The 19,898-nt window shown below is 38.9% G+C and overlaps 2 protein-coding genes across 3 annotated transcripts in view; one reads left to right on the top strand and one right to left on the bottom strand.

Moving 5' to 3' along the window:
* The window catches only part of elp4 (elongator acetyltransferase complex subunit 4), a 36,164-nt gene extending 32,515 nt beyond the window's left edge, over positions 1–3,649 (bottom strand). Inside the window, exons 1-3 of one of the 2 annotated variants that reach the window (XM_020941533.2) lie at positions 3,472–3,649; positions 2,642–2,677; positions 63–184 (exon numbers count right to left, since the gene is read on the bottom strand). In XM_020941533.2, the coding sequence (XP_020797192.1) occupies positions 63–184; positions 2,642–2,677; positions 3,472–3,649 (336 nt within the window). Of the gene's footprint in view, positions 1–62; positions 185–1,763; positions 2,101–2,641; positions 2,678–3,471 lie in introns of those variants that run through there. The other variant, XM_055154710.1, reaches the window with a different exon arrangement.
* Positions 3,650–3,687: 38 nt separating this feature from the next.
* Positions 3,688–14,041, top strand: immp1l (inner mitochondrial membrane peptidase subunit 1). Its single transcript, XM_020941691.2, has 6 exons — positions 3,688–3,819; positions 9,049–9,165; positions 9,251–9,339; positions 9,949–10,069; positions 12,955–13,065; positions 13,897–14,041. Exons 2-6 carry the CDS (start codon positions 9,055–9,057, stop codon positions 13,975–13,977), a joined length of 513 nt encoding a protein of 170 aa, XP_020797350.1. The 5' UTR covers positions 3,688–3,819; positions 9,049–9,054; the 3' UTR covers positions 13,978–14,041.
* Positions 14,042–19,898: the final 5,857 nt, after the last annotated feature.

Consider the following 19,898-nt stretch of genomic DNA (forward strand, 5'->3'; position numbering starts at 1 on the left):
AAGGAACATGTACAGGTAGTGCACACAAAACAGACAAGACAAGACAAATACAAAAAACATACCTGTAATATGCCATCTGGAGAATCCTGAGCCGATGCCAAGAAAAGTTCATGTTGACACACCACTCCTTCAGCCAAAAAGTATTTTAAAATCATACGGGAGTAGCTATCAAAGCAATCCTCTTCTAAAAAACAAACATAAAATGAAATGAAAAATGAATTTACAATGAAAGCTTATAATGTACAGATAGTGAAAGTCTGTCACCATCCCCATATACAGATAAATTGAACTATATAAGAAAAACATCAACACAATGTTTTTGTTTACTCTAATAGGGCTTAACTATGAAGATCACATCTGTCAGGCTGTCTACACAGTCATTTCATCATCATGTGTTTTGCAGTTCGCCAAATCACAGTACCTGACTATAATCTCTTTAAGGACCTTTTTTAGCTGTAACTTTTAAAATTAAGTGGCATATAACAGGCTGGCAAAAGAACACAGGCGTCCTAGTGCCGCTTTCGTTTCTATATTAGACATGACAACTCCCACTCTCTTGTCAGAGTCTCAACAGTGTCCCTGTCTACTTTTACTTGCAGTAAAGGTGCAAGCAAGACACCTGTCGAGAATATTCACTGAACCCCTCCCACTGGAAGATAAAGTGGTCAAGCCGTCACGGCAGTAGGAGTATATAGGACACTGAATGACCTCAAAATGCAATCTGGTACAACACTTGTCTGAATCTCAGACTCTCTCAATATTGGACAAGATATGTACACACTTTCTCAGATGATTCTGACTTTCTGACTAAAAAATGCAACCAAATGTGACTGGATGTGCATTCGATTATAATTACACACCTCCCTCAGTATCATTAATCGCTCTAACCAGCATGCCACCTCAGCTTTTTGTCAACATTTCCACCACCATCACAACTTTGTCAAGGCTTGATAGGCCAGGCCACACAATAACTAACAGTGGGCAGAATAACAATGGCATCCATGACCGTTTAAGGTACAAGGCATGCAGCTGACAGTTTAGGAATGACATGTCATCCTGAGCATTTCTACTATTCTCCCTCCCACGTTTTCTGTAATGCCCTCACCTACGGACTTTAACTTAGACCAGGAAATTCCATGGCTCTTCAATTTGTTGTCGGTGGGGCTCCCCGTTCTCTTATTGATGGGTTTCTAGGTCAGCAGGCCTTTGTGTCTTTCAGATGGCCCCACAAAGACTCCCAGATGGGCCCTCTCAAGATGGGGCCTATTGTGGCTGTGTTTCTATGGGAGCCTTACAAATGGAACCTCCAGGAGTCATTAGGCTGTTGTGGCGGGGGGTAAGGGGAGGAGGCAAGAGGTAGCGGGATATACGAGCAAGGGGGGTAGGGGCAGGCCTTCAAAACTTTGAGGTAGATTGGCAACTTTCGACAGTCTTTAAGAATATTATCTTAACAGTATATAGTTAAGATAATATTAACAGTAGATATGGACAACTGAAAAGCTATTTTAGGAATTTTAGACAGTGCATTCAAGTTTTAAATATGCATATAAAACATCTAATTTAAGAAAAATCTTTGGAAATATTGGAGCACAGATTTTTTTTTATTCGTTTTTCATTTTGAAACTGTGATTGTTCTGTTCCTGTAGATTCTTTCTATTAATTTCTGAATATTTAATCTTTAATGGGGGTTTATGATTCAGTGTCAATCACATTTAGATACACAGCATCTTGTTTTGGTTAAATTGTGCAGATCTTGACCGTACTGCAATGATGGGTTGACAAATCAGCCTGGACAGCTCCAGACACTTCAAAGGCAGAAAGGCGACCACTGATAATTTTATGTCTGCGTCGCTCAAAGAGACCATCGTGTCTAAAGGGCCAGGCCGTAGGACGAGCGCCTGAAACAAACACAAACAAACACACACTCCCAGGTTCGCCATCACACCTCCCGCACAACCAAACAGCGCACAGCCAAGTGGGTATACACACACACAAGCCGCTCTTTCAGAGACTAACACAAGAGGAGAGCACAGACGCATTTCACCTTTACTGTGTCTCTCATTACCAGATGAAACCAACCGTACATTGATTCACAAAATGGAAGGGAAGAACGCATTAGTGTGTAATCACTGACTCCTGCATCGATTGGGGGGATGAATTAAAGGGCAAAGCAATATCATCAGTTGGTATAGGCCTCGGCTACACACAAATTACAGCATGAAGGGAAAACAAGACTACCTTAACCTTACTGTCTGTCAGCACATATAGCCCAGCCTATGATGAATGATAATAATGCTAATAACACAGTAGAAGGCATTTATGTGAGGGAAGCCACTTGTTTTGAATGCCATTTGGAAACTTTGAACACATCTGCAGAGGGGCATATTAATTAGAGCTTAGAATAAAAGTGAGCACACTTGGACTCATTCCATAGACTAGAGGTCTAGTGCATGTTTACCGCACTTGCTTGCCCAATGACACTTAACTGCACACGCAACTAAAACAAGTTGGACAACAGCTAAAAAACGAGTAAAGCATAATTGTATAAAATCGTCTTCACATTATTGCTGACTAGCATCTTTCTGATACAACATAATGTGAATGAATGTATGTACACTTATTTCAAGTAAATAAAGCTCACCAATAAGTAGAACAGCTCCAACTGCTAAACCACCACCTGTAAAAAAAAAAGGAAATAAAAACATGCAACTGACAATTATTAAATCAAATCTATCTATATATACATATTTTCTTGGAATCTCCACCGATGACAACAATCGGATTATATTCATATAATAACCCATCTGACATGTGTTTAAAGATGGCAGCAAATGTTTGCACTAAGGTTCAGGCATTTCACAAAAAAGTAAATGAAAACAAAATTGAAATTCAAAACAGAATTATCACATCATATTCATATATATTAGGACATTTAACGAGTTTAAGCTTACAGAAGCAAGACTATATTATACTTAATGTTTCAATTTTGCATGCCTTCAAAACAACAGTGTATTATGTATAAAATTACATGAATATAATGTCCACCTCCATAACTTAACTCACACAATGCTCCCTTTTGCTTCTTCTTCACTAGCTGTAAGGGCTTTGGCGATTACATTTACTGAGAATTACATGCACGTGAAAACATCAATGTAATTACAACTGAGAGAAATTAAGAATTGCTTTTCCATATTCTTCTTTATTTAGAGTAGGATAATTGTAAGTTGCCCATATTAAGTGCCACAAGTACCTAATGCTATAATGGACATCTTCATAAACGTATTAGTGAAACATGTCACAAGTTTAATAGTTCTGGATTAACAGGAGCAAATAAGCACGAACAAGCTTTACATTGGCACCATCGTGCTGTGCTCATCATCCACGGCTGTGCTAATGTTTCCCCCCATGTGTGGGCTGCGTGCTGTTGTCACTGCGCCCTGTGGGATGCTAATGCTAAAATGCTGCACTGACCGAGTAAAAAGTCTAGTGAAGTGACACCAGTAGAGACTAAAAGCTGTCCATTTTGAACCGAAGGTCTTGTGCCTGGGATAGAAAGAAGCTTGCTCCTTGTTTTCTTCTGAAAGCTCGTTGAATTTAAAGATGAAGATTTTACTCCGGGTCTAACCGCACCGCTCACGGGGGCCGCCATAATGGCAGTGACGTGCTGACGTAAATATTGGTTCGAACATGAATGGCCAATCAGAACACTCGACCGAAGACGAGATCCAATCAGCGGGGCGATTGTTCGGTGGTAAAATGTTATTCGGAAGTAATGGCTGTTTTTCAGTCTAGTTGGATCTTAAAGCTGCATTTTAACTGGTACGTCTATTATATTGTATTGGAGCGCAGGCGTTCATGTTCAATATGTTTTTAACTTGCACTTCACCAGCAGTTTCTAATGCTTTAATCTTGTTGTTAAGCGGATATGCCAGAGCCATTTGGTAAATTTAAAAAAAGCCTTTATAATAATGAATGGCAGAGTAAATTACTGTAGCTTTTCCTTGTATAGTCCTATGTCACAAAACATGTCGCCTACTAAAATTTACAAGGCTGCAGGCTGTGTTTTTGAGGATAGTTCAGGGTATAATATTATTCTGCCCAAGTAAGTTTAGTTTTTCCTTCCTCTCTTCTGAAGGGGTGAGGGCAGCTCAAATGTAGCGCTGTAGACTTGGCTTCTTTGGTGCTAAAGGCTTGTCGACATCACATAGATATTGCTACAGACGATGATGCAGCCTAGTGCTCACTTTGCCAATTTTGTTTGACAACATAGCTGAGATGTATTTGTACTGACAGGAGACCAAAAGGGAATATCATGGCTGACAATGCTGGAGAGCCTATACTGTATGAAATGACTTAGACATGCAGACTGACCTGCTTCTCCGTGGCTTGCCTAGTTCTTGGTAGAATGGACAGGACACAAAATCATTTTAATATATATATTTTACCACTACCCTGTTAGTGCGTAGTATGATAATATATTATATAAGTATTATAAGCAGCTGGAACTTTTTTTGTAAACTTGCCCTTTCAGTGTGGGATATGTGCATCTATTTAGCAGCTTACTCAGTATAGTATCTGATGTAGCTAAATAATGGCAGTAGTCATAACATGTCAACCCTTTCCTGGTTGGACTGTTTTTCTTGCTAGATGCTTATGTCTGCCATCTGTGGATAGAAAAAGAGACGAAGTAAATGTTTTGTGTCTAAGGGAAGCAGATAGTGATCTACTGTATTTGTTTAGTCCATGTTGAAAGGAATGTCATATTCTAACAGCACACACAATTAAACTCAAATTTTTTTGTGCACAGCTAATTTTCTTGAGCAGGAGTTTCCATTCATTTCTAACTTCTTTGCCTATTGACATGTTATTGTCACTACCCATTGCTTTACTTAAACCTTCTGTCAACATAGTTGTTTATGAGTTGTTTTTTGTCACCTCCTATATTGTTGGAGGAAAAGATAAGATCTGTTCCTTCAGTTCACCTGCAGAGCCAGCTGGATACTCACAAATAAAATAAGGCTTATTTTATTACTTATTTGTTTTCTAGACGTAATTGTCTGGGGAGTTCTTCAACCCACATTTACTTTTATAGGTATTCATATCGCTTAGCTATTATTTCCTTGGTCTGACCCATTGATTGTAGGTTTAAGCCCTCTGCTCTTCAAATAGTAACATTCAGCTGTTTGGTGGCTGTGTTGCTATTGGTGACAATGAAAAGAGCAATATGGAGATCAGTTTGTTCAATTAAGCCTTGGATACAAGACACTGGGATTGTCACATCTGTCATTCTCCGTCCAGCCAGGTGTCTGTGTCTAAACCGTCAGGATTAACTCTGATTGGTCTGATAGAAGATGTAGACCCCCCTCTAAGATGGGATTCCTTCTTTTTATAGCTCACATTAAGTTCAATTCAAGCTCAACGCAACAGGACTAATGCCCCACCTTCCTCTGCCTTCTGCTGCCCAGTGTTCAACATCAGAGGTGGGATCTGGCCACTGTCTGCTGCGCCTGCTTCTCCAGACTCCCTTCCATCTGGGATCCTCAGGGACAAGTGGGGTATCTGACAAGGGGCTTGTAAGCCTCTTAGCCCCCCTGTTGCCCAGTTTGCTCTCAGCCCATGTTTTCCTAATTTAGTGGTGTAAGGTGGCCACTGCAAGGTCCTTGTGTGCTATTTGGATTGACTTGGTCTTTGTTGGTCTAATAGACTGCCTATATGTATCAATTAACACAACCCAGACAAGGCAAATCTTACCTCTCTAGAGGCCAATAGCTTTCTTCTTCCTTATTGAATACTTAACATTTCTCCAAGAATGACACATGGTCTATAAATAATAATAATATTATTTATTTAGTTATATTCAAGGTTTTTGAATTATCACAACAACAATCCAGAGACAATAGCAAGCTAATAACAAAAGAATGTGGCATTTCCATTAAATAATTAGGTAGACTGGATATAAATAACATCAGTGACCTGACAGGTTTATAAAAATGGCTATGGCAAAAGGCAAAAAACTATTAAAAATAATAATAAGAAGAAGAATTATAAACAAATTATTTATATGAAAAGACTGTGTTGTTCATCTGCAATGTTGCAATGTAACCGTCCAATAATTTGTAAAGATTGAAGAAAACAAAAGAACAGAAATCATCTGCAGATCTTTGTCAAGCCTTTTTCCTAAGAGGATCATAGAGTTAAGCACACAATGAGCTGTTTCCATAGGTGGCCATTCACTGAGGATTTCTCTCCTTCTCTACAATGCTATACATTGTAGCACCAAGACAGCAGGACACTGCTGACTATGGTTCTGCTGAGAAAGCTCTAGTGACTTTCTTTGTTTTCACATGAACATGTTTACTGTGTAATCCTGGATTACACACACAGATTTTGTGTTAATTTACAGCTGTAATGCCACTTTCAATTAATTTTGCTACTCCCAATGCACAGATGAGCTGGGTATTAGCCGCACTATATTCTGGGCTGCCCACCTCAGCGCCCATGGGAATAGATATTAATAAAGATCTTATCAGTGGTCCCTGTAGATGTCCATCCCAAAGTCTCACATACACTTTGTATTAGCCGCATAGGTAATGCCATTGTGTCCAGATTCACACAAAACACACACAGACACACTATCAATGACAGGGTGCCTCTGAAAACCAGGCGGCTGCATATGGACTCACTTGATATCAGTCACTGGCCGTGTGATCTTGTTATGCAAAACCCCTTAATCCCCACCTATGATGAATGCACGCTGGAATGGAAGAGGGGGAGACACAGGAATATGAGGGCAGCTGTACTCACGGGCTGTCCACTGTGCTTTGGAATTAAGTGCCATAGCACAAAGCCATTTTCCAGTTTCTAGTAGAAAGGAGAGCACAGATGAGATCATAGATGTCTGCAGTCATGGATAAATTGGTGCGCAAGACTAATTGAACTGAACCTATATCATGTACACAGGTCTGAGATTTGCTTTAGCCTTTAGCCTGCTAGCATCCCAACAGCGGAATATGGCCAGAGGTGTTACAGTACCACAAGGGAGCGAATATATTCTGGAGATGTGGACCTTTTTATGGCATGGTTAATGCAGTTTTAATTTTTTCAATAAATCTTCCCATTTTTCAGCTACTAAGAAAGAAAATCAGTCAATTGATTAATCTCCATTACTTGATATTTGGTCTTATTAAAAAAAAAAAAAGGTTAAAAGGAGCCACTAAGTTAGCTGAAAAATTACAGTTCTACTGGCAAAACTAGGGATGGATCAGTCACAATGTTGTGATATTGTTGTCAAAAGTGCCAATAGTCTCAAATAGTGGGCTGTCATAATAGATCAAATTATTTAAACTTCTTTGCTTAAATGCATTGTTTAGTTGCCGCAACAGCCACAGAAATTGAACTGCATCCATATTCCTTAGCTTTATTTCAGTGCATACACAACACCAAGAAATAACATTTATTATTAATAATTATTATATTATTATTGTTTATTGTTAACAGTTAATATATCGTACTGTGAAGTGAATATTGTGATAATTTCTTCAGCAAGATGATTTGCATAGTAGTATCTTTATCAGCTGGACAGCAGAAAAACACATACTTTTACATACCAATTTTTAGCTTTAGTAAAAAAATATGAAGACTCAGTAACTAAAATATAGCTAAAATGGGAGCATACGTTTTATGTATTTGTATGTGTGAGGAGACCAGAGGGGGTAATGGGATTAGGGGTAACACCTTTGGCTGGGTTGGGAGAGCCACCTGACACTCGGTCTGTTGGGGACCCGACGAGGAAAGGGAGGACTGGAGGTGGCAGGGCAAAGGGAGACGTTGGGGGGACTAATCCGTGTCCATCTTTGGAAAGTCATTCCCAGAGCTCTGAGGATTTGGGGCTTTGCTTTCCGCTCTGCTTGTTTTGGTTAATAATACCCTGGGAGGAGAAGACATGAGGAGAGTGGAGGAGCTGGAGAGACGGAGTTTGATGTGTCCTGGCAGAAAAACAGTTTTAGCCCACAATCTGCACAGTTTGTTTTTTAAGTCATGAGTGCAGGTGTGTACGTATGCACTGTGTAAAAATTAACTAACTTGAGTCTTTCGTGCAGATGGAGTAAAAGTCAACATCATAAGTGTGGTCTGCTGTTTGCGTAGACGATACATTGCGTTTTTGTGTGTCTCCACTGTCCATGTACTGTGTAACCATGGGTGCAGGGAGGGTGGTTGTGTGTTGGGGTTGCCTTTATGTTGCTATGGCCCTGACACAAGTTGATAACCACTCTGCTGATTGTGGCACCCTCAGAGGCAGCACAGTGTCAGGTACCAAGTGAGGATGATAGAGAAGCGCTTTGCTAAAGTGTCACAGCTTCAGTGTTTGTCCCTCACCTGAGTACAAGGTGTTGATTGGTTCATTCTCCTGCAGATCAGAGTTCAGGGCAGTTCTCTGGTGTTAAGAGGGTGTTGAGTCTCTGAGAATGAAACACCCTGTTTCATGTCGCTGTGCCATTTTAGCAGTAGGCCATCTGTGACAGCCCTGTCCGCACCTTCACCAAACCTCAAACCTACAAAAGCCTTTGTTTGGCCCGTGCAAAGAGCCTAAGCCTTCCATAAGTGGGCAGACTAGTCATGCCACAACTCTGTGTTCATTTTGAGTTTCTGAGTAGGGCTGCACAATATAGCACAAAAGTATCAATATCGCAATATTGCTGATGCATTAAATGCAAATTGAAACAAACTAATTACATATCGCAATAACACTAAGGTTCTCCATCTGACAGAAATTTACATTAATGAAAATGTAGATGAAAAAAGGCAGATTTTTAGTAGATTTTTCATGTTATCCTAAATGAGCTTTGATTAGATTAGTTTAGTTATTCTGACAGTTTGACAGTAAATTAAGGCATATCCACTGTTTTTATAATATAACTGAAATTCTTGAGTCAAAAAGTATTGCAATAATATAGGTATTGCAGTATACAGTCATATTGCATTTCTCAATGGTCTGCAATACTGTACAATTCATTTCTGAGTTTAGATTGTGTTTTTTTTTTTCCACAGGTTAAGATGAAGATGTTCGGGAGCCTTCTAGGGAAGACTTTGGGATTTGTAGGATACACTATACAGTATGGCTGCATTGCTCATTGCGCTTTTGAATACATTGGAGAATTTGTAGTGGTTTGTATTTAATTTATATCTAATGATCAACTACATTGTGTATTTCAAGAATTTTCTTCTGAGATGAAATGTAATTTTGTTACAGTGCTCGGGTCCCTCCATGGAGCCAACCATTGTCAGCCATGATATAGTGTTTTCAGAAAGAATGAGTCGTCATCTATACAAAATACAAAAGTGAGTGTAAATACGTTGCTATTATTGGGGCAAATTATGGTTAAAGGGTTCATATTACGCTATATTCTTATCTAAGTTTTAATGTTGTTTCCTCATCAAAAACATGTCTGGAGTTGTTTGTTTCATTCATACATGTTTAACACATAAACCCTGTATATTTATGCTGAATTCTTGTCTCAAACAGACAAAACTCTGTTCTACCTTGTGATATCATATGGTAAAAAAGGTAGTGGTTCACTGTGTTTTTAAACTCCATACACCTTCACTAGAATCATTTGGATGATTTTAGCCCTAGGATTGCCAATCTCTACTGAACAAAAGGTCAAAGGTAGTTGTTAACTTGGAAACTACCGCTTCATGACATCACAAGGTGGAAAAAAAGCATTTTGAGCTTTGGAGATGTAAACAAACTAATAATAAAAGATTACGCAAATGCGTTAATGAAACAAAACATAACTAGGGTGTGTTTTTGAGGAGGTAACAGCATTATAATATGGCATAAAATTCACAAGTGTCAGTTTTGGCAGTCAGATTTCATTATGTATCATATTTATTTCATCTGATGTTGTTTTTGTTTTGTTTTTTCAAATATTTGTTTGTTTCTTTCAGGGGTGATATAGTTATTGCCAAAAGTCCATATGACCCAACTATGAACATTTGTAAAAGAGTGATAGGACTGGAAGGGGACATGGTTTCCACTCGATCTGACATCTGCACCTCACACACATATGTGAGTATGTTATATTTACATACAGTATAACCTTGACTATAGTGTGTGTGTGTCTGTTTTTACCAGGTGAGTTTCAGCTTCAAAATACTTTTGCTCTTACCAACTAAGCAGAAAATTCTTAAAAGAAACAGTTTCAAAAATATTTCCCAGTCAGTCAAATGGCGATTGAATGAAGCATTCATCCCTAACAAAACACCTGATAGTTTCACCCTAAAATGGCGAACCCCATCTCCATGCATAATGCAAAAGCCCCTTTGACTTTGACATAAGCTTTTTGGTGTGCACACTATAGACCATCATAGTTGTTTACATTTTAGACAGCACACGTCCATTTTGTGTCATGGCTCAAAATATTAGCTTTTGACGACACCTATATTTCCTCGGAACAGTGATAAAACCAGAGAGTGAGCAGGGGTTCTGCTGGCGAAACCACTGTCATTGCTTTTCTATTACTACTCCCTCCAACGCCCATAGCCTAGGCCTGCAATCACTCTGAAGCCTGTTAGAGTTAGTGCCAGCCGAGTGGACAGACTGATGGGTGGGCGGAGGTGCGCCTGTGACACTGTGTACATACATTCTCAAAGCAAAGGTTGCATTTATGTTTTCCTCTGTTGGTTGTGTATTGCATAGACTATTGAGCAGCCTCTTGAGATATAGGATAAAGCCAAACCTAAGTGCAACAACATGCATTGTATCTCCATTATTTTTGGTAGCATGTATCTATGTACACATAGTTTTTGTTTTGGTTTGTTGTAATTTGCATTTCTTTTTAGCTAATGTGGCCTATAGGTTCATTTAAGTTCAACACAATACATTTATAACAATGGCATAATTGTTCATTGCACATTTTTGATTCCAACTGGCATAAGTTTTATAAGGTGTGGCTTAAGATGGCAAGGTGCTGTCAGTGACTCGCTTTGACAGACAGGTCCTCTCCACCCTTCTTTTACAACATACTAATTGCCCTGTCACCTTTTTAAGAATCATTTCTAAGTCTGAAACATTATGTCAAAACAATGACACTTGAACCCTAATATTACAGAAAGACGATGACACCCGCTCTTGTGGTGCATGTGTTAAAATTAGTCTGAGCTCTGAAGAAAGATGAAACATTCAGTATTAGTGTTTTCAGAATGAACTGCTTCAATCATGTTAACATAATGAATAGTGTAATGTGGAGGCCGTTAAACAGCACACGTTTGCAGTGAGGAGGAGCCTCTCGACAAGTCTCTTTGACAGGTACACAATGCCTTATGTCGACCCACGCTCCAACCACAGGAGAGGAGCAGTCTGTGCCATCCATCACAGATATAGTGCAAGTAGAGCTGACTCCAGATGTTCTTTACTTTTAGAACTACAATGGTTAGGTTAGTTTGCTTTATTTGTACCTGTAGGTAAATTTGTTTTAGTTAGTTGTCTTTAGATTTAAAAGGTGTTTGCTTTTTTTATAGAAATTATTTCTTAATAAAAAAAATTGTCATCTCTGTCATGTCTGTCATTTAGCTTTAATGCAAGGTTGACTTTGAATATTATTTTAGATTTTTTCGTTCTATGAATTTTACAGTACTGAGTGGATTGGATCTGATGTGTCAGTTCTGGTTGCTTGATCAAATGATCTCTCCAGTTACTTACAGAAGTACATAAATAAGATGCGCAGTTATGGGGGCTACATGTTTGGCAGATGACAAACTGTGATGTTTCTTTTGCTAGTGCTTGGGAGCCAGCATATGTTACCATGTTAATGAGGTGTAATGGTGGGAATCCAGCATGCTGGCATATGGTTCTCTGATGACTCCTTTAATCATATTCATTTGTGACGTCGTTATTCATTGAGTTGTTTACCTCGTGTTAGGTCAGCATGTCACTGCCTCCTGATTATGTCACATCATCTGTCTCAATTATGGACTATCAAACTAACAGAGACATCATTTAAGTGTGATTGGAAGAAGAAGTGAGGAAAAAAGCGGGACAAATAAGCCATGTAGATAATGATCTCTTTCTGCATGCATTTTCCAGAGGAGTTTTGCCGTTAAAAGTTAGGCAACACAAAAATAGACTCGTGGACTGTGATGCCCATTATGACAATATAATGTGTTGTTGATCCTGTCTGCATATATAGGGGGGACAGCGCACTTAATTAGGGCCTTGACAAGCCTACTCTCCTAAAGTGATGAGATTAATCATAATTGGTGTCACTGTGAATTAGAGCGCGCTTGGATGACCGCCCCACTGGCAGGTCGGACCGCGGTGCAGACCCTTGGACACTGCTGCTAGCCGCAGCTTAGCCCTCTTCATCTATCCTCCCTGTGTCTCCCTGGCTAACTCAAGCCCCAGTGTAGCGTGGCCCTCCTCGGGTAAGAGGGGCGCACATCTCGACCAACAGCCTAATGACCCTGTTTGAAGTTCTGCTAATTCCCCCTGACCCTGCCCGTTACCCATGACCCTGCTCCTAAGACAGGACTGGGTTAAAGAGGGATAGGCAGGTTGACGCTAAAACTGTGAGGGAAATTGCTAGGGGCAGGAAGGTTGGGTTTATAGTAGATACTCATCACATATTAACCACTTAAACTTTCTTTGTAGGACTTATATACCATTTTAGATAGAGAGAATGCAATGAATCAGTATCAGCTATATAGGTCTTTTACAGAGTCACAGGTAAACTTATATTTCAGTTAATTGAAAAAAATATATGTTATCAATGGGCAATAATTTATTTGTATATCTTGTCCAGATAAAAATAGACATATCAAGTGCATTGTGCTCATCACTAAACTGCAAACAGTGCAAACAATCTTAATGTGCATTTTTCACAACAATCTCTATTATTATATATAGCTGATCATTTGTGATTGCATTATGTTGTTACTGTGCTGTTATGATTTCAGGTTCCAAAAGGCCATGTGTGGCTTGAAGGGGATAACCTTAGGAATTCTACAGACTCCAGAAACTATGGCCCAGTTCCTTATGGCCTAATTCGAGGACGGGTTTGCTTAAAGGTAAGTAAACGCTAGGGCTGGGACGAGACATAATTTACACGTTGAGGCAAGACACTAGATTTTGACATAATTAATGATAAATAAATTGTGCTGTGATATAGTTCACAATTTTTGTATTTACTGTAATATTTCTGTTGTCATAGTACCTCTGCTTTTTGAAACTACACTTTCTCAAGAGGTAACTCTCTTGCCCTTAACCCTTTTTTGTCCCAAGTAAGCACATGAGGACAAAAATCTCACACAATCATTATGTCTCATATGTGTACAATCTTGTGGCAATTTTGTCTTTTGAGATCTTGTGGCACAAGGTTTTGTCCCATCCTTAGTAATCACTACTACATAAAAAAGTTACATTTCCAGCCACAAGGAGTCCCAGACCAGTATGCGCTTTGTGTCAGTCCCAGGCCTGGAGAGAATGAGGTTATTTCACAGCAGAGTTTGTTTCCTACATCACATTTTAAAGATCATTGTTACTACTCTAACAATACATTCACCCATATTGTGACGCTTATAAACCCTATTGAGAGACATGAGTCAGTTGAAGTTCAAAGCGAGTGTGTCTGATTGACCGAAGCCTGGACAACATATTGTCTAGCTTTCCATTCTGCCGTGTTGTCACGTTACTGGATGTCATAGCAACCATGACCCTGGAAACAGGTCAGCCACCCTTCTGTCCTTCTGATTGGACAACCGCACTCTCCTAGAGGCCCTATGACGACAGCTGATAACATAAAACCCCTGGTTTCCAAGAATATGCAGGGGCAACAATAGGGTAAAACTGTTGGGTAGAAATGCTATGTTTTAAATAAGCTTGTTTTTATGTCTGTACAGCTCTGGCCACCACATACCTTTGGGACCCTTGGAGAAAACCCAAACAAACAGATTGTAAAAAGCTTCAAAGATTCAGACTGACACCATACTCTTACTCATGTACATATTTTTGTAGGTTTTTAAATAAAGCTCATATTATTTAATAGTTCATAATTTGTCTGTTTTTTTGTACTGTATAATGGGGCTGCTCTCTTCAAGGTGCACTATGTAACTTTTCTCATGAGAGGGACATGTATTATTACTTTAAGCAGTATCGCCTCTCCACAGATCTGATCTATTTATTTGCATGATTATATCACCTGCTTATCTCCATGGAGAAAGAAGACTCTAGAGCATTCCTGGCAAAGCAATACCCATTCAATAGAGACAAACATCTGGTCAACCCTCTACCAGAAAAGTTACACAACGCACATTTAAATGATAACAGAGGATAAAAGCTCAAGTTCACCAGGTAAATCTTTTGGTGAAAAGTCAATGAAATTAGAACAATTTAAACTTTTCTATATGATTATTAAATATGATGTCATTCAATCACAGTTGAAGTCATCCTTTGATCTCCACAAATATTTCATTTTTAATTTCTTGTTCTTTGTTATCATAATAAAACAAGGGCTTTTTGGGTTAATATTTCATTAGGCCGTTGAGGGGGAAAAGTTAACATTTGAGCATACAATATTGATGAGCACTTAGTTGCATGGTGTGTTTTGTGTATGTGTGTGTTAGACTGGGGACATAAGTGGGCCTCAACCATTTAAGTGCACACAAGACACTGCATTATTGTCAACCATCTCCAAGTATGAGCCAACATGATCTGAATAGGCTTTCTGTAATCAGGTTAAATAGTTAACATATCTGCTTTTCTGTGTGAAGATTGTGTTATGATTGGCAAATAATACAAATAATACTGTAAAGGTTTTTAAAAAATGACGTTGCACACCAGAAACTGAAACATTACTTAAGCAGACATATCTGCAACATGAAAATATAAATTATTTGCAAAGTTTGCTATTTTTCAAGTTGTTGATCTAAATATGCACAAGGTCACTTCAATCAGTCCTTTGTATCATAAGTGAGACAAACCAATCTTATTTATATAAATATTTGTTACTTTATTATACCATGTCAACCAAAGTAAAGAGTATTTCTGCCTATTCCTAATGTTTTATGTTGTATTAAATTCTATACTGTAAGTTCTCTCTCTCATCTGATGATGCACTCTAGATAATTTAGATGTCAGAAATATTGGAAAAAAAATCAGAAAAATATTAAATTTTTATTTTATTTTTTTTATATATTGGTAAAATACAGTGTTCCTTAACATTGTTCTTGAAATAATAATAAAACATGTAGTGTAAACATAGCCTCTGTCCTGCTCCTTGTGCCTTGCCACTATAGCAGAGCACAGCATTCACACAGAGCAGTGTTAAAGCTCAGCTGGTCATCTTCGAAGCCCAGAGAGGGAGCGCTGTGGTTGGGGCTCCCAGAGGGAAGAGGGTCTCTGCGGCCGTGGGTCCTTGTCCAGCTGCTGCCTCTTTGTGGAGGGGCCGCAGGGTCAGTGCAGCCTCCCTGTGACACTGAATTATCTGCCTGAGTGTGATTGTGTGCCTGCTGGGAGAGATGCTCAAGACTGTGAGAGCCTGTCCTTACTGTGTGTGTGTGTGTGGACAATATTTATGCATAGTTTGGCTTCAAGCACATCTTTGTTTCTCAAGGTTTAATACTCATCTGCTGCACGTCAACATAGTGCCAGAGCTCAGATGAAATGCTGACACAAGTGATAGTGGCCTTTTAAACACTTTACCCTATAGCGCCAACACTGCTGTTTATTTAACAGTGGACCTCTGCAGGTTTTGTTTCAAATAGCACTTTTAAAGCAATTTTATATCTTATAAAATCATACATGAAGCCAATAGTTTCCTTTTGTTGTCACAGTGGGACTAGTGGCATGAGTGGGCAAAGTTTGAAAGAGATGATTGGGCAGAGGTGTATGTGGCTCTCCTGCTGACTGCACACAAAGCTGAGTGAGATTGGAGGCAGCAGACAATAGACAGCTGTGCTGAGCTGTGCAGCAGCAGCACACCGTCAGGCTGTGGGCTGTCAGCCATTCAGGTGCACTGCCACACTGTATACAAGGGGACAATTTTCTGTTTTTATTAAACACTGTTTAATGGACCTGAGGTCACAGGACTAGCAAAAACTAAATAACTTAATTATTTCATTGTTTAGAGGTTTCCCCAATAAACCTTTGTTTTAATGTATTGTTTGCAGTCTGAGTAGTGTCTGTGACCTGCTCGAGTAGGCCCATTAGCTTACTGAGAGGCATACAGATCATTTGTTACATTGCACTCACCAACTTGATCATTTGGCAAAAGATTTTATTTTTTTACATTTCATAATATCCTCTCTTCAAAGTTGCTATAAAAAAATTGTTGCATCCACAAAGTAAGGCTGTTCTACTAGATGACTGTTGGGAGTGAATGAGCAGGAAGTGAAGTGGAGAGGAGACCAAACAGAGCCTGGACTGCATGTGTTCTGAAGCAGATTCCTCAGTTCATTTCAGGTTAATTGAAGCCTTTAAAGTGCAGAGACTCGTGAAAGAGGATAGAGAGGGATATGGCTAACAAAAGTGCCGCCCCTCTCTGGTAATAGCCTGGTTTGTTTGCTATCATATCTCCACTTAGGACCATGACCTAAACTTGTATGCAGACTTACTTTGACAGACTACCCGCTCACCTCTACAACTGAACTTGTAAGAAGCAGTAAGTCTCACCCACTCCACGTCATATCAATCACATCTGGTCATGCTCCACTTGACGCCCCCTTTTTGCATATTCCTATGTTGATGTTTTCTTTGACGCGCCCTCCTATACCACACATGTAGCTATTAACCGACAAGGGAATTGCTTCTTTCATTGACAGATCCTTTCATTCGCTTCTTTTAATCAAGCCTGTTAGTACTTCTTAATTAAGACATCACAAGCCTGTTTGATCACTGTGTGTGTGTATATGTGAGTAAGTATAAAAAGCAAATAGGGATTCTCTAGCCTCTGTTGTGTGCAAAGACGAGTGCGTAACTTCAATTGGGCCGAACACACACACCTTCTATAGTTCCAGCCCTGGAGGATTGTGATGCATAACTTCAGGGGCTAACCTCCAGAGATCCATACAAGGCAGATGGTATCGGAGGCTGGGCAGAGAGGCTATCCCAACTGTCAAGTTTGTAGAGATGATCACATGCACCCGCCTGTCAATACTCACGACCCAGTAATCAAAGAGAAACATCTGCACACAAACAGAGCAATGAACAAAAAAGTTTGGTATCGAGCCACAGAAATACCTTTGTTAAAGCGATGAGAGAAGAAAAAATTTGGTGTGTTAACTTTGGCACAGTGAGTTAGGGAACCATTTGTTTCGGTTAATAATGAGGGCAATAATAATCAGTTTATTATTAAACTGACCTCTTGTGCCTAGAGTTATAATTTCTTATTAAATTGCATTTTCTTACAAAGCACATTTAAAGACAGCCAGTGCTTACAAAAGTGAGACAAAAGTACGGACAATAATAGGCTATTTTAACACAATGAAATACAAACATACACGGAAATAGAGTAAATATGATGCTTCTTATTAAATTATGACAATAAAGTTAAGACGGATGATACTGACATGTGGTTAGAGCTGTAGCCTGTCACTAAGTTGTTAATTGAAGAGTTATGTATAAGAACACTCCATATACCTTTAACTTAGGCCTAAAAAAAAAAAAAAAATATATATATATATATATATATATATATATATATATATATATATATATATATATATATATATATACAAAGGAAAAAAAATGACAGGATACAAGTTTTACCTCTGGGTTCATTAGAGACTTTTTTTGTTCTTTCATTTTTATTGGCAAATATGAGTGCTAATAGAGAAGGAGAGGGGCCAGTGCATTGCCATTAGCTGCATTTGGTCTTGGTGTTTGACCCCTGAAGGCAGACTCCACACTGTTAGTGCTTTCCTCTAATGGTGTGAGTGGGTGGGATTAGAGGCTGCTCTATGTAAGGGACGCTGCTGTACATACACTACTACATGGAGGGCCCTTAATGGAAAGCTATGGGACCTCTGTCCCGGGGCGAGCAGAGATGCAAGAGGAGAGACGCAAGAGTAGAGCCGTGCGCCATGCAGTGGGGGGATGATACAAGAGTTGCTCTGACAGGCCTGACCTATATCCCTTTTCTCTATAGAAAGAGAAGAAGAGTAATTGGTACACAGCATAACAGTGGATATTCAAATAAAAATACACAATTTGCACTGTAAAATGAAAGAGCCATGGCCAAGTTCAACAAAAAATACACATAAACCCAAAACTTAAATATATTGTACTGTAAAATACATCTCTCTTCGGTGATTGCCTAGTGTGCGGTCATTTTCACAGGGAAAGTTTTTGCCATCCAGAGCCAATAGTTTGCTCTGGTAGAAAAGGCAGTTTGTAACCCCACTGGCAGAAAAAAAATCTGTTAAAGATAATGGCAATAATAAAAGATAATTCTAAAATGTCTCTGCAAATTATCTTTTTGCCAAATTACCAAAACTTACGTAATATATAAGGTGGAAAGTAGAATCCAAAGCCATAGTGATCTGTCAGTACAATAGCACATCTATTCACTGCGAGATGTGCAAATGTGTTTCCAGCCTAATGGCCATTCAATTAGTGGAGGCTGCTTATGTGCGAGTGGGTGAGGATAAGGCACTGGTACACATGCATTATGTGGATGTGTCCAGGGCTGGCTTGTCCCGGCTCAGGCAGGATATGCAACTCTTTCTGCCTGGTTTACTGATGGGGGCTGTTGGGCTTCCACACAATTTAGCAAAGGAAACTCTTGCACAACAAATATAAACAGAGCGGCATTGATCCAGGCAATAACAGGCAGTGGGTGCACACATACACTTAGTGCATGACCATGTATGCAATATTATTTAGTGTTTATTTCAGTTTAATGCACAAATGTTTTGTGAGTAAAAGTTAAAATATTGCAAAAGAATAGCCACCACAAACTCGTGTTTTATTCACAAGAATTCTATTTATGTTTAATGTCTAGAAATGGTAAACAAAGAAAAATACATTGTTATTGTTGTTGCTAACATACTTGTAGATCTTCAAGTCAAGATATATATTTTTTTACCAGTGTTCTGATTTGTTTAATAAATACATTTTTATATTTTTTTGTGTTCTTGTATGTTCATAAATCTTATTTATTTATTCTATCAGGAGGTAACCATCTAGACTTGTAATTTTGTTTGCCTGGATGACTGAGTCAAAAAACTATATAAATAAATTAAAATCTAACAGCAAATTGAAGCAGATGATGCAACTGCCAATCATTCCTCCATCTATCCCTTATTTTCTTTTCAGTATTTCAGAAGCTCCCCCAACACTTTTATAACCATCACAAAATAGTACTTAAATCCCTTGATTCTATGCTAAAATCATCTTGCTCAGTGAGACATGCAACATCCTTTATAGATCTTCAAGTCAAGATATTTAAAACAATATTCTGATTTGTTTTGTAATTGTATTTATTGGCATGTTTGTGCCTTTTGTACACTGATGAATCTTTATTTAGTCATTATTAAAAGTTAACCATCTAAACTTGTAATTAGTAGACGATGCAACAGCAATCATTTCTCCATCTATCCATTATTTTCTCCACAGTATTTCAGGAGCTAACACAAGACTTCTATTGCCACCACAAAATAGTGCTTCATTTACCCCCAAGGTACAGGAAGAGACTGAGCAGTGGAAGAAAGAGCAGAATAGAATGAAAGGATAAAATGACTTAGATCCTTGTAGTGGGGCATGGGCCCTGAGTGGCAATAGATGTAAGTGCTGGGCATTGGGAATCAGAGCATTGCGTGCGCCTGTGTTTGTATTCTCTGCGGTCACTGTAGTTCAAAAGCTGAACCGTGTCCAAGGTTTGGTAATGATGACAACAGACTACAAT

The sequence above is a fragment of the Boleophthalmus pectinirostris genome, unplaced genomic scaffold (assembly GCF_026225935.1).
Source record: "Boleophthalmus pectinirostris isolate CB_2022bp ecotype Guang Dong unplaced genomic scaffold, ASM2622593v1 HiC_scaffold_19, whole genome shotgun sequence".
NCBI classification, from domain to species: domain Eukaryota; kingdom Metazoa; phylum Chordata; class Actinopteri; order Gobiiformes; family Gobiidae; genus Boleophthalmus; species Boleophthalmus pectinirostris.